The 24,600-nt window shown below is 34.6% G+C and overlaps 1 protein-coding gene across 1 annotated transcript; it reads left to right on the top strand.

Annotated features, from left to right (window-relative positions):
* The first annotated feature begins 13,469 nt into the window (after positions 1–13,469).
* Positions 13,470–24,463, top strand: AST56 (STAS domain / Sulfate transporter family). Its single transcript, XM_039018600.2, has 12 exons — positions 13,470–14,160; positions 14,251–14,299; positions 14,380–14,587; positions 14,680–14,854; positions 14,948–15,013; positions 15,183–15,413; positions 15,718–15,844; positions 15,920–16,206; positions 22,022–22,215; positions 22,319–22,416; positions 23,835–23,911; positions 24,115–24,463. The coding sequence occupies exons 1-12, from the start codon at positions 13,792–13,794 to the stop codon at positions 24,274–24,276; spliced, it is 2,043 nt and encodes a 680-aa protein (XP_038874528.1). The 5' UTR covers positions 13,470–13,791; the 3' UTR covers positions 24,277–24,463.
* Positions 24,464–24,600: the final 137 nt, after the last annotated feature.

The raw sequence follows: 24,600 nt of genomic DNA, 5'->3' as shown, positions 1-24,600 counted from the left end.
GGAGTATCCTATATAATGAGTTTGTATAAGACTAGATCAAAAAAATTAACCTCTTTATAACTTCCTGAATTGAAGAGATTATTAATATTTTATAGGATGATCATATGTAACTCGATCTTAATTCTGAGTGAGTTATGTGAAGGATCTCATACCCAGAGTTCCATGAGCACATTTGGATCGCTCCGATCTCACCGTGATCGAAATAAAAATTTTATACATTCAACACATACAATTATGCAAATAAATCTAATTATCAGTATGCTCAGAACAAGATAATTAACAGGGAAAGGATTCCATACAAGTTGAAGACTATCTTCGAACCTCAGAACCCCAATGCAGCGGATCCCTTCAATAGATCTACCAACACCCGATGGGAACGTCGACTACAATAGCACAATCAACGCGAACACGAACGCCACAACAAAGACGACACGACCACTAATGAGCTCCGAGTATTCTCGGAGTGAAAACCCAAAGTGTGGGCTTTGGTGAATTTGGTAAAGGACGAAGGACAAACAAGTCGTGTAGGAAATAAGCAAGTGGGAGAGAAAACAATGCTATCGTATAGCAGGACTGCTTATCGCATAGAGGAGCTACACGATCATGTATGAAATGCTGAACGATCGTTTAGGAAAAATGTATACGATCGTTTAGTTAAAACGCGAGGTGAATGATCGTTTAGCCGGAGAAGCAACTATCGTCTAGGCTCTCGGGCGATCGTTTCATGAAATCTTTTTGGGCAGAAGAATCAATATCGATTGCACGATTCAAAATGAAAAAAAATTTCATTTTTAACCCATCGGTTACCATAACCAACGCTGCTCACTACCCACGTACGAACATAGAAAAATGATTAATTATCATATAATTAACCAAATAATTAATTAATTAATATAATCATATTATATTTATATCCTATAGCTTGATATCACATATGTATTTTCTCCTCTACTTGATATAAATCATATTTATATCTAATTTTTTCCAAAATAATGTATCTCATACATTTGCCAATTATATCATATATAATTAACAAGTCCAATTATATCATATATAATCGAGCTTCCTCTTGTCAATTTGAACATTTCAAATTAACCCAAATACTGGTTCTCGGCTTTTATCCAAGCTACCCAGGGGACCTAATGGACCTGTGGCTCAAAGCTCCAATGGTACGTGAATAGCTCACTAAACTCTTTAGCCACGAGATCCACCATCCGTTAACTGTCAAGCATTCCACTAAAGACCAACGGTTGAACTCTTCTAACCACAGATATATTTTTGTGTCCATCGAATATAACCAATCATAAGTACGATGACCCTTCACAGATGCTCCTAAGTACAGCTGGGCCAATTTACCGTTTTGCCCCTATAATTACATCTCACTCTTTAAGTACCACAAATTCCTCTAATGAACAATACAACATAGTCCAACTATGTGTGAACACCTCTTGGGCCAAAAGAAGGTGTGTGGCGCTACATTGTTCAAGCCCCGGAATTAGCCCTTAAGGGAGCCATCTATCTACTTACCCCTGCCTCGGGGAAGAAGTGAATTCCATCTCGTGTAGCTGAGTTCCCAGCTCCCAAATCAGACGAATCCCCAAAATGGTAGGTTTGAATCGACAACATGGCCACTTACACTTATACAAATCAAAGGACCGCCCTCAATGGCAAAAGTTCCCAACTCACTCAGGATTGAGGTCATGTTACCTATGGTCATCCTAGTGAAGTGAAGTCTCTGTCATGAATGGTGTCATATAATGAGACGTTAATACTTCGTGGCCAGGTCTTATATAAACTCTTTGTATTGGACACCCCCGCTCGCATGTCCCCAACACGAATGATCAAGATCAGATCATCTGTGACAAGTCACAACACTTGTGACCATTCCATAAAGTGGGTCGCATCCGTAGCATTACCAGGATAAGGTTTCCCTCATTTATCCATATACTACAAACCATTTTGGTTATCACTCAAGACATGATCAACTTGTATGTCACCACATACATACTTAAGTCACGTCCAGATAACCAGGGATTTTATGTTTATTGGTTTGTGGTAAATCAAATAAAACAATTAACCGAGAAAAAACCAAGATGTGAAGTAAATATCATATATTAACAACACAAGGGTTCGTACATACTGTTTACAAACTACAGGACACGAGACTTTATGGCATCAATCCCAACAATCCCCCACTTGTCCTAAAGCGAAGTGGGGTGTACAAAAAAACTTAGTACAAAACATAAAACTAGGGCATAAAAGCCCAGTACAAAAAAATCTCCCACTTGCCCTAGTCCAGCCGCGGGCGATCCTGTAGATCCATGCTTCGTAGGTGACCCTCAAACACTGTAGCCGTAAGAGCCTTCGTAAACAGGACAGCAACATTAAAATGGCCTGGGTTAGACTGATCTGTCTCATCTCCTCAACCTCTTGAAGCGTCTTAGGACACATTTCCTTAGACAAAGTGATTCTATGTCGGAACGGCAGTAGGCCCCTCTTGGAGTCCTGCATCGAGTACTTGAGCAAAATCTTGTCAATGTACGATGCCTGAGACAACGCTAGCACTTTGTTCTTACGATGTCGAAAGATCTGTATACCTAGAACAAACTGAGCCTCTCCCAAATCTTTCATTGGAATTGCATCGCTAGCCAGTTCTTAACTGAAGTCAGTGGACCTACATCATTCCCAATGAGTAGGATATCATCTACATACAACACTAAGAAGACTACTAAAGCGTTGATGATCTTCTTGTAGACACAAGGTTCATCAACGTTTTGGTCAAAGCCATATGACTTGATCACAGTATCAAACCATATGTTCTAAGATCTAGACGCCTGTTTCAGTCCATAAATGGACCGATTCAGTTTGCAAACCTTTTGCTCTTGATCTTGGGCTATGAATCCCTCGGGCTGCACCATATAAATGATCTCCTCAAGATTGCCATTCAGAAAGGCCGTCTTGACGTCCATTTGCCAGATCTCGTAATTATAATAAGCTGCAATGGACAGGAGGATGCAGATCGACTTTAACATGCAACAGGCAAGAAAGTCTTCTCATAGTCGACTCCCTCTACCTAGGTATAACCCTTTGCCACAAGTCAAGCCTTAAAGGTCTGTACCTTTCCATCAGCACCCTGTTTGCGCTTATAGATCCATTTACAACCTATAGGGCGAACCTCATCAGGCTGATCTATAAGATCCCATACTGAGTTGAAGTACATCGACTCTATCTCGAGATCCATGGCCTTGACCCATTCATCCCGGTCAACATCCTCCATTGCCTTCTTATAAGACAGCGGATCCTCAACGTTACCATCTACTACCATAGCAAGGATTTCCGTGAAACCCAGGTAGCGAATGGGTGGGTTCGCAACCCTCCCACTACGTCAAGGTTCCCTCAACTCTTGAGGTGGAACCAACCTACTGGATGAACTCCCATCAACAACTCTTGTTGACGTAGCAGCCTCTTCAACAACTCTTATTGAAGTTTCGGTAGTTTCATTGGAAAGCTCACACAACACGACTTTACTTCGTGGACTGTGCTCCCTTATATGATCCTCCTCCAAGAAAGTGGTGTTTGTTGAAACAAACACCCTATTTTTCGTTGGATCATAAAAATAACCCCCTCGTGTACCTTTGGGGTAACCTACAAAGAGGCATAACCTCGACCATGGTTCCAACTTCTTGGGATTAGCCTCAAGCATATGTGCAGGGAAACCCCAAATGCGGAAGTGACGTAAACTAGCTTTACGCCCGTTCCACAACTCCAGAGGTGTTCTAGCAACACTCTTGGAGGGAACACAGTTGAGTATGTACACCGCAGTCTCCACTGCGAAACCCCAAAACAAGTCCGGTAAGGAAGCATAACTCATCATCGAGCGAACCATGTCTAACAAGGTCTTATTTCTCCTCTCCGCTACACCATTCTGTTGAGGTGTACCCGGCACTGAGAGTTGGAAAACTATTCCATGTTCTATCAAATAGTCCTAGAATACCGAGTCCAAAAACTCTCCACCTCAATCCGATCAAAGTATTTTAATCCGTCTATCTAATGCGTTTTCAACTTCAGCCTTGAACTCTTTGAACTTTTCAAAGGATTCAGACTTCCGTTGTATAAGATAAACATACCCGTACCTAGAGTAATCATTAGTAAAACTGATAAAATACTCATAGCCACCATGGGCTCGCACATTCATAGGACCACAAAGGTCAGAATGTACTAACTCAAGAGGCTCCTTGGCTCTATAACCTTTTCCAGTAAAAGGTCGTTTAGTCATCTTACCATCAAGGCAAGATTCGCACACAGGCAAAGAATTTTTTTCTAACTCATTTAGAAGTCCATTCTTCACCAATTTCTCAATCCTATTGAGATTGATATGCCCTAAACAAAGATGCCAAAGTTGGCCATTTTCTTTTGGCGAAATTCGTCGACGTTTTGATTGAGTTATGGCAGTTCTGAACATTTTAGTATTATTGAAAGAATTAATGGTTAATGGCCTTAGCATATATAAATTTGATTCCAGATTTGCTTTGCAAATAAAAACACCATCTTTATGAATAAACGATTTATTCACTTCAAGAGACAGTATATTTACATTGCAATAAACACTTTACAGAAATAAGGTTCCTTTTTAGTTCAGGAACAATATATGCATCATTAAAAACAAGAAACCTATTCTGTAAAGCTAACTAGAGTCCTCTCACTGCCACAGCTGAGACGACGAACCCGGTGCCTACTCGTATTGTCATCTCACCAGCCTCCAGCTGTCACCAAGATCTAATCCCCTGAAAAAGAAGAACAAACATGATTAGTGGCGCCTGAATCAACTATCCAAGCAGAATCATCATTCTCCACTAAACAAGTTTCAAGCACAAGTAAATCACATTTACCTTTATCGGCCTTGGCCTTAGCCTTGGCTGCTTTCTTCTCTTTCAAATATCGAGGACACTTCCTCTTCCAATGTCCATCTTGGTTGCAATGGAAACATTTTCCTTTAGCAACTTGTGGACGCCTCCTTGGGGCAACAGGCGGTGGGTTAGCAGGTGTCTTCCCTTTACCCTTACCACCCTTCTTCTTTTTCCCCTTTGCAGAGTTAGAAGCAGAAGGTGCAGACTTCGTTCCTGAGGTCAAACCTCTATGGAACGTCTTAGAGGATGAAACAACATTTTCCTCACCCTTCTGCCTCTTCTTACTTTTCAGTAAAGATTGGTATGTCTGTAGCTCGTTGAGGAGAGTTGTAAGGTTATACTTCACTTTGTTAAGAATCACATTATTAACAAAGTGCAAGAAGTTCTTCAGCAAAGAATGCAGGATTATGCTAACCTGGCTACCCTCATCGATGGTAGACCCATTCAACTCCGCCACATTAAAGTGAACCATCATGTTAAGCACAAGTTCACGAACAGAGGTGCCTTCTTTCATTTTGGAGTTGTGTATTTAAGAGCCTCATGCGTAAGCTGTTCAGACGGTTGTCCAAACATCCCCCGTAGGGACTCCATGATCTCACGCGCTAAGACCATAGGCTCATGTTTCTTGGCCAAGACGTCAGAAAGATTTGCCAAGATATAGGCTCGAGCCGTCTCATTCACCCTTGTCCATCGCTTATATGCCTCCCGAACATTTCGAGCAGCATTTGGAGCTAGAATAGGAGAATAAGCCTCCATGAGAGCGAACATGAGATCCTCGATGATTAGGATTGTCGTGATCATGTGTTTCCATGTTGTGAAATTATCGCCAGTAAGCTTTTCGGCGCTTAACAACGATAACGTGGTTGTTGCCATTTGAAAATGTTGCTGAAAATACAAACAAAACTTTATTAGATTTTGCTAAACCACTTTTAAACCAATCAGTTTTGCAAAACAGTTTCAAGTACCCTAAGTTATAGACTTCTATTTTGCATTGATGCCTCAATGAGGCAGGACAAACGTCACCGGTGGGGTGATTAGTTGCCTCTTCGCTGGGATGAGACATTCTCAACCATTAGGCAGAACTCTTGGAACTAAACCTAACAGCCACCATTTTTCGATCCAAAATCGTTAACATTTAACTATTCCGCGTAAGTGTAACCCCTCGCTTTCGGTGCCAGAGTCCCGCCCTAATGCACTTACCGTAGGGAAAAGACAGATTAGGACAAGAGACTAAGTTACCTTATCCTCTTACAGGAGATCAAATAAAGAAACGCGCAAAATTGTCATCCTTTAGGGGGACACTCCCAGGGTGCCTTGAGGCTATGTGCAGTAACTTTATCCAACCCAACGAGGGAGACCGAGGGATATGTTGTCGCACTTCCTACTCCCATTTACTATGAACACTCTCTCCATCCACCTTGATAGTGACATACCCAAACACCATCCGTTGGGGGGACACGCCAAAGGTGCCGCGAGGCCGAGGATAGATCTCACGGTGTGGACTATTTAGGAGAAACATGAAAGGTTTAAGTGAAGCATCTTATGCCCCAAGTACCTCCCACTGAATGTTCTATCTAGGGATTCATTAACCTAGACAATCCGGCTACTGATTTTAGTCTAAGTCGTCTTTTTAAATTCTGCTCATAAACAACATTTGTCTATGAAATATGAACAAGTTCAAGTAGTCACATTTAAACACTTTAATGGACTGTCCTTAACTTGCATACATGCATCAAATCTATCTAATTCACCTTTCCAGGTAAGTTCCCAGGTAGGGGTGTTACGTTTCCGTCAACTTAAATACCCAGCCTAGACAGAACCTGCCTTAGACAAAAGGTCCCTTATAGATAGAATTGCTACACTTTAACCTTTTATTAGTCAATTTAATCCTATTAAACTGATTAAAAGATTAAAGCCTTAGGGTTATCAATCATATTAGAACCGTGATCTTATGTCTATGTGATCCAAGTTTTAAACATTTTAAAACCATCAATTAAACCTAAGTGAGCATGCATGTCTTTCTCACTTCTTTTAGTTCTAATTTCTCTTTAACTTTTAAAAAGAAACAACTAAAACCATTGCGTACAACGAGGCGTTTATAACATTTATAAAGTAACCTATGTGTCATGCTTCATGCAATGTCCGGTCATTACTGTATATAACTTTTACATATAATGTGTAACAACCTAGCAAACATGTTATCATTCACCCTTATACTATAACAATTATAATATAAAGATGATGCATGTCAATGCTTTTTATGCATGCATAAATATAACTCTTATATTATATGATGCATGAGCATGCTCTTAGATAATTAAATCATGCTTCTCTAAATTATAACAATTACAAGAAAGATATTATGCATGACCATTGCATAACCTAAAGTGGGATTTACTATATGTGCATACCAAACATACATCGCATGTAATAAACAAAGGATTAATGAAACGGGATGAGTCTTTACACAAAAAAAAAAATGGAATGAAAAACCCTATCTATTACATTTTTCATCGAGCAAACCGGTTCACAGGCGAATCGGGTCTTGAATCACCAGGAGGTCTTCATCGTGTAGCAAACTCCAACAGGTAGACGATCGTTTAGCGTGCACTAGACGATAGGAGCATAAGAAAACGATCGCGTAGACGACTTCGAGGCTGTGAAGCCTGACCATCCATGCGATTGTGTAGTGCAATGACAGGTAAACGATTTACCTTGAGTTTCTAAGCGATCATTTAATCAGTTACTAAGCAATGAAGCTTGCTGACCTAAACGATCATCTAGCGTGCGCTCCTTAAATGATACGCGAGCGTCTCATCATCTACACGATGCATGCAACCAGGTAAACGATTTACCTTGCGATACTAAGCAATCGTTTAGTCAGTTACTAAACAATGAAGCTTGTTGACCTAAACAATCGTCTAGCGCGCCCGCGCGTTAAGGGATCCGCGAGCATCTCATCGTCTACACAACGCGATACTCAGAGATCGCGTACTGGATCGTCAACCCGATGCGTCCAACTCTTGATCGCATTCCTCATCATTTAACCGATGCGTTCATCAGCGATTGCGTACTCCTTCATCTTTACGATAGGATGGACAGCGATCGCGTAGAACTTCTTCTGCACGATGCGATCAACCCTAGATCGACTCCTTCCTCGAAGAGCCGCAACGCTTGCCCAGAACTTCAACGAACGACTCAAAACTCCAAACAGACTTTGAATACAGAATCGATAACGATTATTAATGCCCAAACACATAGGGGCCTTTAGAAACAACCGCAAATGTAAAAGGATCTAAATCAAACCGAGGTTAATCATCCTGAAAACATCCATTAATCTGCACATCCACAGCAGATTTAACAATTAAACAGCGTAGAAATGCACCCACCATGAATGTAAACGTTATTTCATTGCAATAGATGAAATTGGAGTATCAGAACCTGGCTCTGATACCAATTGAAAGATCTCATACCGAGAGTTCCATGAGCGCATTCGGATCGCTCCGATCTCACCGTGACCAAAATACAAATTTTATACATTCAACACATACAGTTATGCAAATAAATCTAATTATCGGCATGCTCAGAACAAGATAATTAATAGGGAAAGGGTTCCATACCAGTTGAAGACTATCTTCGAACTTCAAAACCCCAACGTAGCGGATCCCTCCAACAAATCTACCAACACCCGGTGGGAACGTCGACTATAGCAGCACGATCAACATAAACACGAACGCCGCAACGGGGACGACACCACCACTAATGAGCCCTAGGTATTCTCGGATTGAAAACCCAAAGGGTGGGCCTTGGTGAATTTGGTAGAGAACGGAGGACAAACGAGTCATGTAGGCGATAAGCAAGTGGGAGAGAAAACAGTGTTATCGTATAGCAAAAGTGCTTATCGCATAGAGGAGCTACACGATTGTGTATGAAATGCTGAACGATCGTTTAGGAAAAACGTATACGATCGTTTAGTTAAAACGCGAGGTGAACGATCATTTAGACGGAGAAGCAACTATCGTATAGGCTCTCGGGCGATCGTTTCACAAAATCTTTTTGGGCGGAAGAATCAATATCAATTGAATGATTCAAAATGAAAACTTTTTTCATTTTTAACCCATCAGTTACCATAACCAACACTGACCACTACCCACGTCTCAACGCAGAAAAATGATTAATTATCATATAATTAATCAATTAATTAATTAATAAATATAATCATATTATAATTATATCCTATAGTTTGATATCACATATCTACTATAGTATTTTCTCCTCTACTTGATATAAATCATATTTACATCTACTTTTCTCCAAAATAATGTAACTCATACATTTGCCAATTATAACATACATAATTAACCAGTCCAATTATATCATATATAATCGAACTTCCTCTTGTCAATTTGAACATTTCAAATTAACCTAAATACTGGTTCTCGACTTTTATCCAAGCTACCTAGGGGACCTAATGGACTTGTGGCTCGAAGCTCCAATAGTACGTGAATAGCTGACTAAACTCTTTAGCCACGAGATCCACCATCCATTAACTGTCAAGCATTCCACTAAAGATCAACAGTTGAACTCTTCTTACCACAGATATATTTCTGTGTCCATTGGATATAACCAATCATGAGTACGATGACCCTTCATAGATGCTCGTAAGTACAGTTGGGCCAATTTACCGTTTTTCCCTGTAGTTACATCTCACTTCTTAAGTACCATTGATTCCTTTAATGAACAATATAACATAGTCTAACTATGTGTGAACACCTCTCGGGCCAAGAGATGGTGTGTAGCGCCACATCGTTCAAGCCCCGGAATCAGCCTTTAAGGGAGCCATCTATCTACTTACCTCTGTCTCGGGAAAGGAGTGAATTCCATCTTGTGTAGCTGAGTTCCCAATTCCCAAATCAGACGAATCCCCAAAATTATAGGTTTGAATCAGCGACCTGGCCACTCGCACCCATACAAATCAAAGGACTGCCCTCAATGGCAGGAGTTCTCAACTCACTCAGGATTGAGGTCATGTTACCTATAGTCATCCTAGTGAAGTGAAGTCTCTGTCATGAACGGTGTTATATAACGAGACGTTAACACTTCGTGGTCAGGTCTTATACAAACTTTTTGTATAGGACTCTCCCGCTCGCATGTCCCTAACACGAATGATCAGAATCAGACCATTTGTGACAAATCACAACACTTGTGACCATTCCACAAAGCGGGCCACGTCTGTAGCGTTACCAGGATAAGGTTTCCCTCCTTTATTCATATACTACAGACCATTTTGGTTATCACTCAAGACATGATCCACTTGTATGTCACCACATACATGCTTGAGTCATATCCAGATAACCAGGGATTTTATGTTTATTGGTTTGTGGTAAAGCAATAAAACAATTAACCAAACAAAAAACAAGATGTGAAGTAAATATCATATATTAACAACACAAGCGTTCGTACATACTATTTACAAACTACAGGACACGAGACTTTAGGGCATCAACCCTAACATTATGAACTCATGCCTATGAGAGCTCGTCCTTTGATTTGTATGGGTGAGAGTGGCTCGAGTCGCCGACTCAATGAGCCTACCATTTTAGGAACTTGACTATATAGGGAGTTGAGAGCGTAATTTCACAAGATGGAATTCACTTCTTCCCATATAGGGACAATAGATAAGTAGTTCTCTTAAGTGTCATCTCTAGGACTTGAACAATGGGGCTTCACACTCTCATTGGCTCGAGAAGGACTTGATTTGTTGTTAGACCATAAACAAATTATTCATTAGAGAATCAGGGGTACTTAAGGATATAAAGGTAATTACAAAAGTAAATGAATATTTGACCCAACTGTAGTTACGAACAACTCGTGAAGGATCGACTTATGTGAAATGATTATATCCATAAATGCAACATGTCCTACAGTACATAAGAGTGCAACTATGGGTCTATAATGATTTGCTCCATAGTTAATCGATATTGATTGATTAACTAAAGAGTTTAATTAATTAATCTCTAATCATTGGAGACTATAATTTGCAGGTTCATTAGTTTCCCTTCTTAGCTTACAATGGATTAACAAGGACAAAATTTTAAAAGAATAATTTGAATCGTTCAAATTAACATAGGGAAATACATATTAATCGTATATGATATAATTAATATAAAATATAATATATATAGATATATTATTATATATAGTTAATTATAAATATGATTTATAACTAATGCTATATTTTGGGAGAATTAATATATTTGAATGTGGTTCAAATATTAAATTAATTTAAATAGGATTTATATTAAAACTATAGGTTGTATATTAATATGAACAAGATTCATATTAAAAATATAGATTATGAGAGAAATATACAATTTGAATATGATTAAAACATTTATTAAATTAAATGGAAGATATTAAATTAAATTAAATTATTTAATTAATATATTATTAATGAACTATTTCTTTTAATTTCATCCACTCCTCTTTTGCGCAAAGAGTGGAGAGGTGGGAGGTTATTTTAATCTTCCTCTTGTTAAAATAACACCGAAGGATTCTGTGTTGGGTGTGAATTAAGAATTCTTAAAATCTTTCTCAAGAAACTCACAGAGAAAGGTCTTTGCTAAAAATCAATTCCTTCCAGTTTCCTATCTTCTCTTTCAACAGGCACCCCCACAAGTGTGTCCTTGCCAAGAGATATAGCGAGGAAAATATTTTGGGAGAAGAAGTTGCGTTGAATTGAAGAAAAGTCTTCAAAAGTAATACTTTTTCTTCTCTTCATATTATGCTTGACCTAATAGTTTTACAACATATAATGTTGTCTGTTAATTATATTTTAATTCTGTATTTCATCTTCTCAAAATCAAAACAAAAGCATTCATATGTTTCCACTACGGAGTTCGATTTGACAACATTAGGGTTTTCGGTGCAGGCACATCACTAACGTATTTCTGCAAAATTAGTTTAAACCATTATAAAAGCTTATAAAATCAGTCCAAATAGTTAAAATTAACTTAAAAGATAGTTCAAAGATACGTATTTACTTATTTTACTCATTTTAGGCTATTTTAGGGTGAAAACATGCTAAGTGTCCTTTTACTCAAGAAAAGTAGTAGAATAGATAGTGAAAATATATACTTTTTGTCTTGCCTATGTTAATTAACATTCTTATCACAAATATTACAAAGAAGATTCTTCTTCTTATTGCAACTACAGATTATTAGAAGGAGAATCTATGATTCACGTGATAAAAGTTCTTGAATGAAATTATATAGGACTTTTTTGGATTGATTATAAAAATAAAAATAAAAATAATCTTAAAAAAGTAATTTTTATTTAAATTCTTTTGATAAAAACCATTTAAAATACACTTTAAAACTTTAAAATTATTTCAAAAACTATTATGAGTGGTTGCTAGACACTTCCATTTTTTTCTAAAATGACTTATTTTCAAAATTAAACACTTAAAAAATTAAAATAAACATAATCCTGATCTCATTATAATTAGAAATAACCCTGATCTCATTATAATTAGAAGCGTTAAAAAGGAACTTGTATTGGTTCAATATTGAAGAGAAGTATGAAGGTGACAAAATCCATCTCGTTTACCACGTCATACTCTAACCATCAAAGAAATATAAAATTGATATATTTTTACTACATAATTAGAGTCTAAAATAGTCTTGTCAGCTTTCTGTCAATCAAGATACCCTCAATCGACTCAATGATTATCGAGAACTATTTTCAAAACTTTAAAAACTAAGGTCCGTTTGTAATCATTTGATTTTTTTAAAAAAAAAATTGTGTTTTTTTTCTCAAATTCTTAAAATAATTTTGAACTTTCCTAAGTAAAAGAGTTGTATTCTTAGCCAAATTTTAAAAACAAAAACAAATTTTTTAAAAATTAACTTTTTTAGTTTTCAAAATTTGGCTTAGTTTTTGAAAACACGGGTAAAAGGTAGATAATCAAGCAAAGAAGATTAGAGAAGGAAAGCGTGTTTGTAGCGTTTAATTTTCAAAAAGGGGAATACTTGGTGCATCCGAAGATGCAACCATATTTATGGATCCCACTCTTATCACATATAAATAATGAATTAAATATGAGGAACGATTAGGTGTAGCCTAGCTTGAATCTATTTCCATGCATCTCATTTTACTTACACAGTAAAAATATTTAAAAATTTGTCACATGACATATTTTTATTGGTGTGCAGTTCGGACTGCTTAATGCTAAGGGCAACCAAGACTATATCTAAGTTTTTTTTCTTAAAATATTTCAAAAAATTGAGTAGGATAATTTTTCATGTGAAATTATAATTGGATAATTTGGTGGAATACACAAATATAAAGACAGCTTGAATGCATCTAGTATTTTTCTTTTCGAAATAAAAAATTTAAACCAAATAGTTATCGACGCTTTTGGGATAAGAAAGACACTCAAAATGTATTTGGCCTCAATCCGTTCACAATTCAGATGCTTTTTTTCTTAATTTTTCCTCCAAACAAGTCCCATTATTGTTAATTTCGTCCCATTATAAAGACGTCGTTTTTTATGTTAAAAGTGTATATTTCTATGATTTTTTAATAAAAGTAAATTTTAGGAGTTTTTAATTACTAATTCACAAAAATTGAAAAGGAACAAAAAGAAAAAAGGAAGGTACTTATATTAAGAATTAAAATATTCCATCTTCCTACTTAAGAAATAGGTAATGATTGGATCTACAACTAAATCAGAGCATATAAGTCTGAGACAGAGTTTCTGTATTGATATATATAAACAAACAACCATCAAACGTTTCAGAGAAATAAAAAGCAAAAACAGAGAGAGCTCAGTGCTCAGTGTTCTCCCAAATACTTCAAAACAAAACACAACACACACACCCACATGGGTTCTTTGCCTTCCGAGTCTTTGGCCGTCGAAATTACCGGTACGCATATTCATGCCGTCGCCGGTGCCGGTACCGGTGCCGGAGCAGAAACCTCTGAATGGCTTCTCAATTCCCCCAACCCTCCAACTTTGTGGGAAGAAATTATCGGCGCCATCAAAGGAAATGCCATTCCTCGAAGTTGCACAAAGACCCCCAAGAAAAAAACTTCTTCTTCAAGCTCTGAAAAACAGAGCATTTTCAAAACCTCATTTACCCTTCTGCAGAGAGTGTTCCCGATCCTTAAATTGGCTCGAAATTACAAAGCCTCCAAGTTCAAAAATGACCTCATGGCTGGTTTAACGCTCGCCAGTCTCAGTATCCCTCAGGTAACTATAAATTATGAATTCTCTGTTCTTTTTTTTCTATTTTTGGGGGGCTTTTTTTTCCTATTTTGATGCATTTTGGCTTTGATGCAGAGTATTGGGTATGCTAATTTGGCAAAGCTTGATCCTCAGTTTGGTCTCTGTAAGTGTTTGATTTTGATCCTGTTTGTTGTTTTGCTGATTCTGTTTTTAACATGTCCGGTTTTTTTAAAACAAATTTAGATACAAGTGCTGTTCCTCCTTTGATTTATGCATTTATGGGGAGTTCAAGAGAGATAGCGATTGGCCCAGTGGCTGTGGTTTCATTGCTTCTTTCGTCTATGCTTCAAGAAATTCAAGATCCTGTTGCAGACCCAGTTGCTTATAGAAGGCTTGTTTTCACTGTGACCTTATTTGCAGGGATTTTCCAAGCATCATTTGGACTTTTGAGGTTTTGTTTTTTCTTTTTGGATCAATCTTAGTTAAATTTTTGGCTCTTTCTTTTCTTTCTTTTGTAATGTTATGGAATGTTCTTCTATACAGATTGGGTTTTCTTGTGGACTTTCTGTCTCATGCTGCCATTGTCGGGTTCATGGCTGGGGCTGCCATTCTTATTGGTCTTCAGCAAATGAAAGGCTTACTTGCTATCAGCAACTTCACTACCAAAACTGATGTGGTTTCTGTTTTAGAATCTGTTGTGAAATCTGTTCACCAGACTGTAAGTTCTCTGTTTCAAACCAAGAGAGAATAAAAACAAGAAAAATAGCTTCAAAGTTTTGACCTTTTTTCTTTATTATCTTTTCTTTGGCAGTGGTATCCTTTGAACATTGTACTTGGCTGCTCCTTCCTAATCTTTCTCCTTGTAGCCAGGTTCATAGTAAGTCGCAACACCAAATCCCAAATTGGCTATGAAGAAGCACGCAGAAAGAAAGAAGTCAATAGATAACTAACTTTCTGAACACTTCTTCGAAAGTCAATCTAAACAAACTCTTACTTACTCGTCAGAAAAATAGGAAGTTTTTGTTTAATTTAGAGTTGACATGCAGGGCAGAAGGAATAAGAAGCTATTTTGGGTGTCAGCCATTGCTCCTCTCATATCAGTTATTCTGTCCACTTTGATAGTGTTTGTTTCACGAGCTGATAAACATGGAGTTAAGATTGTGAAGGAAGTGAAAGAAGGATTGAACCCAATCTCCATTCATCAGCTTCAATTGAACAGTTCAACTGTTGGGTTAGCTGCCAAAGCTGGCCTCATTGCTGCCCTTATAGCTCTCACAGTTGAGTTTCTCAATTAACCTTACAAAGAACAAATCTCCATGAAAAACTTCAAATATCCTTTAGAGACTATTTAGGACGTTGAGTTAAGTTAAAAAGTCAGTTAATATATTAGAGTATCTATATTTGGGGTGCAGAATTTAGAGTTAGAAAATATTATTGGGAGATGAAGTTATTCGATAAATATGCAAACTTTAATGGTAAATACTATTAAAAGTTGGTGAAGTTGAATTATTTAACACGACTTAGGAATTTGGTGGGCCATACACTTCCTAAATGATATATAACCTTGTGCTTTTTTCTCAGGAAGCTATTGCAGTCGGCCGATCCTTCGCCTCAATTAAAGGCTACAACATTGATGGGAACAAGGAGATGATGGCCATGGGATTCATGAACATAATAGGCTCTTTAACATCTTGTTACATAGCAACTGGTTAGTATTAATCAAATTTGTTATATTAAGGTTTTGATAAATGATTTGAAGATGGTAAAATGTTATTAAATTCAGGGTCATTCTCAAGAACTGCTGTGAATTTTAGTGCTGGGTGTGAAAGTGTATTGTCAAATGTAGTGATGGCAATAACAGTGATGGTGACACTGCAATTTCTGACTCGGTTTCTTTACTTCACACCAATGGCCATTTTGGCTTCAATCATTCTATCAGCTCTTCCTGGTCTCATTGACATTAATGAAGCTCTGCATATTTGGAAAGTTGACAAGCTTGACTTTCTTGCTTGCCTTGGCGCTTTCCTTGGTGTCTTGTTTCATTCTGTGAAATTTGGTCTACTTGTGGCGGTAACCCCTCTTTCTCTCCCTCTCTCCTATCTAAAATAGACATAGTTCGGTTATGCATTTACATGATAATGTTTTCGTTTCTTGCTTCTTGTTTCTCATTTTTCCTTTCTTTTGTATTTAACAAGTAAAAGATGATAAAGATAATAATTTTATGTTAAAATGTCGTTTTGGTCCCTATATTTTTTGTTCAATTCAATTATTGAATTTTAATCTATATCCTTTCAATAAATCTTAAATTTAATCTTTATACTTTCAATGATTTTCATGCAAGGAAAAAATATATATGAATATGTTTTCAAAATTTTTTGTAAAAATGTTAATAGAGTGCAAAAAAATTTTAAAAAATATTAATGATAAACTACTAGTGAGGACTAAATTTAAGATTTGTTAAAAGTATAAAGACTAAAATTAGACAATTTGAAAGCATATGATTAAAATCGAACATATTTCAAACTACGGGGATCATAATGATATTTTAATCTACTTTTATCTATGTATGGAAAAAAAAAATAAAAACTGAAATAAGAAATCAAAAACTTGTATATGCTGTTCCAAAATGTTTATAGGAAATGAAAAACAAGAAACATAAATGGTTATTATATAATGTTTCTAAAAGATGAAAACAAGAAATAAGAACATTTGATCATAGAAAATCGAAACAAACCAATCACCGTATTAAAAGCAATTTTAAAAAATAGTTAATTTGGTTTGGTTTATTGTGTTGGAATTACAATAATGATATACTTGAGAGTGATTTTAAAAGGAGTTAAAACCTATTTTCTCAATTTTAAAATCACTCACCAAATTCATAAATCATTTTAAATCAATTTTAATTGGTATAAAAATATAAAAATTAAATATTAAATTGATTTTGAGGAATTGAAAAATACGTTTGATTTGAATAATTTTAAACCAAACAAAAATCACTAAATTGAAGAAGATAATCCGGTGAACGAGGACAAGAATCTCTTACTCCCCTCTTGGATAAAATAATTATAACCAAGTTTCAAAATTTGAAAGTAATAATATACTTGTGACATGAGAACAAGTTGGGTTTAAAAAGGACAAAATGCTTAGGATAAATATAGGTCTTTATAATATAGTATTTTTGCTTTATGTTTTGGACATTTGATCATGGTCTCGTTTGTCTCGTGAGTATTGGTCGGTTCCATGTATTTCATTATTATTATTGTTATTATTATTTTATTTTTTTATCTTGTTTGTCTCGTGTGTATTGCTCGGTTCCATGTATTTCATTATCATCATCATTATTATTTTATTTTGGTTTTATATTATCCTTAAGACACTCCAAAAACTGGACGTTACATTCTCTTGCTTTATTCCTTATTTAGAAACCATTGATTGTAGCAACGCAACCACCTTGCAAAGTTAGATTATCTATATTTAGAGCACATAATTAGATTGAGTTAAATAGGAATATCTGTATTTGAGGTGTTGAATTATGATGATTTGAGTAAAAAAGTTTGTGGAGTTGTTGAGTTTGGATATTTTGTGTAATTTTTCTAAACGAAATTGATTTTGTCTTGAATTATTTCTCTTATTTTTTTAAATTTCCAACTGTGCACATATTTTCCTAAAAATTTTAATATTAAAAAATACTTTTTTCTTTTTTCTCATTGTTAAAATATAATTAAAGTAAACATATACTAAACAAAAATTTTGAATGTTCAATTACATAACATATATGTTTTTTTTTCCTTCCTAAACATAAAACATATTCCAAATAAATGAAAATTTTTCACAACTATTTTGCCCTTAATCATGAATACTAAATAAGCTTAAAAATTGAATAGCCTTTTGTTTTTCCTACTTGAAAAATGTAACGTATTTTCACCACATAACTTGAACAGTCAATTGCATAACAATTTTATTTACATCCTAAAAAACATGTCGTATTCCAATAAAATAAACAATTTCTTAATTCCTAATCCTCAATTTTAACCCTCAAGTAATTTTAACTCAACCATAAATGTTAATTAAAAAACAAATTCAAAACAAATTTTTATCTTGTTTTTTGCTCATATATTTATAAAATATGAATTTCAATTTTTATGGTGAATGATTTTCTTCTTCTTCTTCTTCTTCTTCTTCTTTTTTTTTTTTGTGCAAACGTATGATTTTTTACATGCTACACTAGTACAACAAAATGATGTTCTTGTGTGAAAGCTCATTTTTTGCAAACATTTCTTATGATTAGTTTTTTATGGTTAAGTCTAATTTACCACTTACAAAGGAAATAATTATATCTACAAAAATGTCTACGTACATATAAAAAATGTGTAACAATGAGTTGTACTTGATACAACACAAATTGCTCCTAAACAACTAAACAAAATTTGAACTATAAAAAGTAGACTCCAAACTTAGATTAATAAATTTCAAACTAATTATTGGAGGAATTATGTAATTAGTTTAGGCCCTATAAATAAGATAACAAACTATAGTTAGATTAGAATAAAACTAAAATACAAATAAAATTAAAATCAAACATACTATAACATACCTTCAAAGATTTGAAATGAATTAGATCTAAACACCAAAAGTTCAGAATGAATTAGATTGAAACACCAAGAATAAATAGAGTTGTCACTAAGGGTCTCGTTAGAGGTGATCTTTGTCGGAGTTGGTTGTCTGAGGTGAATGTTAATGTTGGTTGACAAAGGTGGTGTTCACCGGAGTCATCGAAGATAATCTTAGTTAGAGTTGTCGGCAAAGGTGGTTGTCGGAGCCAGATGGTGGTCGCCAGAGTTGTGTTGACGGAGTTCTATTGGAGGTGATTGCCAAAACCCGCAGTTGGGTGGCAAAGGTGGTTGCCGAAATCTGTTGTCGGAGTGTGGTAACAGTAGCCATCGATGGTGGTTGATGGATGAAGCCATTGAAAACATTGGAGACAGGAAAAGAGTTTGGTGAGTTGGAGGGAGGGTTGGGGTGAGCTTGAGTGAGTTGGTAAAAAAACCAACGTAACTCCACCAACATTTAAAGTTGGTGAGCAAACATTGAGTTGGTAATTTTTACCAACTCACCCCCTTAATGTAATATATTAAGTTGTTAAAAAAGTATTTTGCTTTAGATTTAAAATCCTATGTCACTTTTATTTTAATCTATACTTATGGCCTGTTTGGATTGACTAAAGAAAAAAATATTTTTTTAAATCATTTTTATTTAAACTCTTTTGATAAAAATGGTTTAAAATGAACTTTAAAAGTATTTCAAAAGCTATTTTGAGTGGTTGTCAAACATTTTAATTTTTTCCAAAATGACTTATTTTCAAAATTAAACATTTGAAAAGTTAATCCAAACACACCCTAAGGGGCCGTCTGGATTGAGGTTTTCTCAATGCCTAGGAATTAAGGGTGTCTGGGAATTATATGTCTGTGAATAAAATTAGTGAGGAATCAAGGATGACTATGTTTGGTTGTGCATGAGAAAACAATGTCTGGGAATAGTATGTGTGGGAATAGTATGTGGGAATTAAAAAAAAAAATCCAAACGACCCCTGCAAGAAATATGTTACAAAATAATTTAGTAATATCCCAAATGCGATCATATTACATTTCATCTTAATTTTACATTTCTTGCAGATGAATTACTAAATCCAAACGGCCCCTAGGCTTGACTATGTTATTTTGTCTTAATCAATTCTCTCTATCGTTTATGCTCTCTACGTATAGAAAATTTCCTCTATCGTCTACATCCTATCGTGTACTTTCTGTCGCCTACACGCTCAACCCAATCATGCAGTCTCCTACCCCATCGTCTACACGCTTACCTCTATCATATAGACGCTTGTCCTATCGTTTACCTTTTTCCCAACGATTGTCTAGATATTTGACAACAATCGTCTAGCCTTTTTCTCAACAATCGTCTAGTCTTTTTCCCAACGATCGTTTAGCCTTCACCTTTCTGTCGCCTACACGCTCAACCCAATCGTGCAGTCTCCTACCCCATCGTCTACACGCTTACCTCTATTGTGTAGACGCTTGTCCTATCGTTTACCTTTTTCCCAACAATCGCCTAGATATTTGACAATGATTGTCTAGCCTTTTTCTCAACGATCGTCTAGTCTTTTTCCCAACGATCGTTTAGCCTTCACCTTCTTGTCTCCTACCCTATCGTCTACACGCTTACCTCTATCATGTAGACGTTTGTCCTATCGTTTACCTTTTTCCCAACGATCGTCTAGATATTTGACAATGATCATCTAGCCTTTTTCTCAACGATCGTCTAGCCTTTTTCCTAACGATCGTTTAGCCTTCACCTCTCAACGATCGTTTAGCCTTCCTTTCTTCCTTCTTCTTACAACATAAAATCAGTGACTAGGGATTGAAGAGAGGAAGAGAGACAACAGTGTTCGACAGTGGTGAATAAAGACAGTAGTGTTCGATAGTAGTGAATTTCGACCATGGATCTAATTTCTAATTTATTGAGTACCAAATGCTAAAATCAGTGACTGGAGATTGAAGAAAGGAAGAGAGACAGCAGTGTTCGACAGTAGTGAATAAAGACAGCGGTGTTCAATAGTAGTGAATTTTGACCATGGATCTAATTTCAAATTTACTGAGTACCAAATGCTAAAATCAGTGACTGGACATTGAAGAGAGGAAGAGAGATAGCAGTGAATAAAGACATAAATTGAAGTGAGAAAAAAGACATAAATGGAGATGGAAAGATTGTAAGTACCAATAGGGGAGCAAAAAATCACGCTAGTGAGAAGAGAGGAAGAGAGATCGAAGCAGAAAAATGTATAGAAATGGCTAGCATCGAAGCAAAGAGATGGTCGGCACTCAAAGCAGAGAGGTCGATTTTCATGGCTGGAAGGAAGAAATTTCGTGATAGGAAGGGGAAGAAGAAAAGAAAACCCACACTTTTCAATGGGCATTCAATTCTTTTCTTTGTGTGGGAAAAAAAAAACCTAGGAATTATCTTTTCCAAGGCAAATGAACAAAGCCCACCAACCAAACATGGGTTTTGTAAGCCCATTCCCATTCCCATTCCCATTCCCACCCTATTTTCCCTCCAATCAAACGACCCATTGAGAGATAGTGTCTTTTAAGTTTTACTATTGTTGAGTTAGATTCTAATTTTTATTAAAAAATATATCACATTAGATAATTGTAAAATTTTTTTTGAATATCAATTTGATGATAGAGATGAATAACTCATATATCTTTTCTATAGATTGTGAGGTCTTTTTATATTTTTGATGTGTGGGATCATTGTCAGTTAAATTGAACTAATTTATATGAACTTTAATTTCATCAAATCGCACTCGTTAACTTGAAAAAAAAATGTTACAATTTTAACCTTAAACTTTAAAAAATATTACAACTTTTACACTCTGATAAGTGAAAAGAATTTTCATATACTTTCGACAAACTATAAAACATATGTATGGTAAAAATAAATTATAAGATTTCAAAGGAAAACAATATTAAAACTAAATTTTGGTTAAAAATCTTCAGTTATAGCAAAATAATTCCATAGCTAATTTGTGCATATTAATCCAATCTAAACTTGTGCAAAACTTAATATTATTGAAATTATTGAGTTTACGTAGAATGTTTTACATTGCTTTCTGTTAAAATTAGTAGAATAAGCGAAAATTGAATAGGTACCTATAACTAAATTCCAAAAACCAGTTTCGTAAAATTTATGATGAATAATTGCTACAACCTGACAAGTATATTATAGGTAAAATATATATATATATTTTCCCTATTTTTTTTTTAAATTATGTATACCCAAATGATTATTTTAAGTTGAAAGGGTGTTTAATTTGTAATTGAATATTCAGGTTGGAATTTCATTTGCAAAGATATTGTTGATATCAATAAGACCAGCCACAGAAGAGGTGGGAAGGCTTCCAAGAAGTGACATGTTTTGCAACATGAAGCAATTCCCCATGGCCACCAAAACTCAAGGATTCTCCATTATCAGAATTAACTCTCCCTTGCTTTGTTTTGCCAATGCCAGTTTCATTAGGGACAGGTTTAATTTATTAATTTCATATCAATTTTTATAATGTCATCTATTTAGTTTTTTTTTCTTTTTAATCTCAAGGGCCTTTCTAATTTCATTAATGGTTTATTAGGTTAATGAGATTGGTGGAAGAAGGTGATGAGGAAGATGATGATATTGAAGAAAAAACAATACAAGATCAACCTAAACAAGTAGTTGTTGACATGTGCAGTAAGTTCTTTCTAAATTCACTAAGTTTCATCATAATTCTCTTTTTTTTTAATAATTTAACTCAGAAAACAATTTGGTTTTACTTAGCTCCATTTGGTAAGCATTTAAGTCCTGTTTGGTAACCATTTGATTTTTTTGTTGTTTGTTTTTTAAAAATTCAGCCTCATTCAATCTCTAAATTTTTTTGGTTTGTTATTTATTTTTTATTAATATTTTCAAAAACCAAGCTGAATTTCAAAAACTAGAAAAAAAATAGTTTTTAAAAATTTGTTTTTATTTTTGGAATTTGGCTAAGAATTCAATTCTTGTATTAAGAAAGATGCAAATTATTATAAGAAATTGAGAGGAAATAAACTTCCTTTTCAAAAACAAAAAAAAAAAAAAAAAAAAAAAATGATTACTAAACATGACCTTAATTTTTGGTTTTTAGATCTTGAAAATTAAACCTACAAATATTTCTTCCAATTTCTTTTAATTTCTTGCTTCGTAATATTTACTTTCTACCATTGTTTTCAAAAGTCAAACTAATTTTTAAAAACTTGAAAACGTAATTTCTAAAAACTTGTTTTGTTTTTGAAATTTAGTTAAGAATTCAAATCTTCCACTTTGAAAATACGAAAAGAGTGAAAGAACGGAAAAATCATGGTAAAAAGTTAAGAGTAAATAAGTTTAATTTTGAAAATTCAGAATTAAAAAATCAAATAATTACCTTAAGATGTCTCCATAATTTGCCATTGAAAAATATCTTTAGGACAGGAAGAAAATCAATATCAAATAGAATCTCACTACTTTAGTAAGGGTTTTTCTAATTTTTAACAGCTTCTGTATTACTTTATTTTCAAAGCTCGTGTTTTTAACATCAAGATATCATTTTGGTTCTTATACTCTAAGTTTCACTTCATTTTAGTTTTGTATTTCAACTCATTTTTATACTTTCAATAAATTTTAAATTTCGCTCTTAAAGTAATTTTTATCACAATTGTTTAAATAATTATAAGAATGTTTAGATAAGAAAAGATACTATGTTAATACATTTTCACAAAAAAAATATAAAGGAAATGCTAATAAAGATTTTTTTTATAGAAAAATCAACGATAAATTAAACTAATTGCATGGATTAATTTAGGACTTATCCGAAGCATGGAGACTAAAATTGAATATTTTAAAATTATGGAGTCCAAAATAAAATAAAACCCTAAAAGTAGATGCCAAAATAGTTTTTTTTTTTTAAAGTTTTTTTTTCATGCTTTTAGTTTTCACAAGTGTCATCATTTTTTTTTCTAAGATAAAAGCACTGAACCCAATAAATCTTTTTTAAGTAAAATCAGAAGTCACAAACTTGTGGAAAATAGTTTTCTTAAAAAATTCTTCCAACATCCCATGATGAAAATTGACAAAAATTTCTCCTTTTGATATAGATGTTATGAGTATCGATACATCAGGAATCATTGTTTTAGAGGAACTTCACAAAAGGTTGTTGTTGCACGGCATACAAGTAAGACAAAACGACTCTGATTACAACATGTATTTACTTTATTATTCTTTTACATTCTAATAAAGAAAGAAACTTATAATCCGAACATATCTCAACTAGTTTGAATACTTATATTCTTAAGGAAGAAGTTAAATATTTGAATTTTTATATCATATCTTGAGTATTGTTAGAACTAAGAAAAGGGATGATTTGATGGTTTGCAGCTAACAATAGCCAGTCCAAAATGGGAAGTCATCCACAAACTAAAAAAGACCAACTTTGTTGAAAGAATTGAAGGAAGGGTTTTCTTATCAGTTGGTGAAGCTGTGGATTCCTGCCTTGGAAATGCATCCAAATTGCCTTCTCTCTTATCAAAGTCATTGTGAAAATTGAAACTTTCACGCTTTTTGTGACAAGTGTTTTTGTCAGCATGAAAACAAATTTGATATGTATATATTTATATATATATGATTATATACTATATTATATGTAATGTATATTTACTGCAAATTTGACTATTTGAGTGTGGCACACTAAAAACTTTATCAAATATATATGATTAAATTAAAATTAGTTGGATCTCTTGATTTTTTAAGTTTAAATTGTGTGTTTTATATAGGAAAATTTTTCAACTTTCATTAGCCTATTTGATGTTTGTTAAAATTCATAGATGTTAGGCCAAATATATATCAAGTTCAATCTTTTTTAGT

Source organism: Benincasa hispida, chromosome 12 (assembly GCF_027475165.1).
Source record: "Benincasa hispida cultivar pf3 chromosome 12, pf3_genome.v1.1, whole genome shotgun sequence".
Taxonomy (NCBI): domain Eukaryota; kingdom Viridiplantae; phylum Streptophyta; class Magnoliopsida; order Cucurbitales; family Cucurbitaceae; genus Benincasa; species Benincasa hispida.
Note: the sequence above shows the minus strand (reverse complement) of the source record. Positions and strands in the feature narration are given on the sequence as shown.

Coding starts and splice junctions, on each gene's coding strand:
- AST56 (XM_039018600.2), top strand. CDS start 13,792: ATGGGTTCTTTGCCTTCCGAGTCTTTGGCCGTCGAAATTACCGGTACG. Junction 14,161..14,250: donor CCAGTCTCAGTATCCCTCAG/GTAACTATAAAT, acceptor GCTTTGATGCAG/AGTATTGGGTATGCTAATTT. Junction 15,414..15,717: donor CTGCCCTTATAGCTCTCACA/GTTGAGTTTCTC, acceptor CTTTTTTCTCAG/GAAGCTATTGCAGTCGGCCG.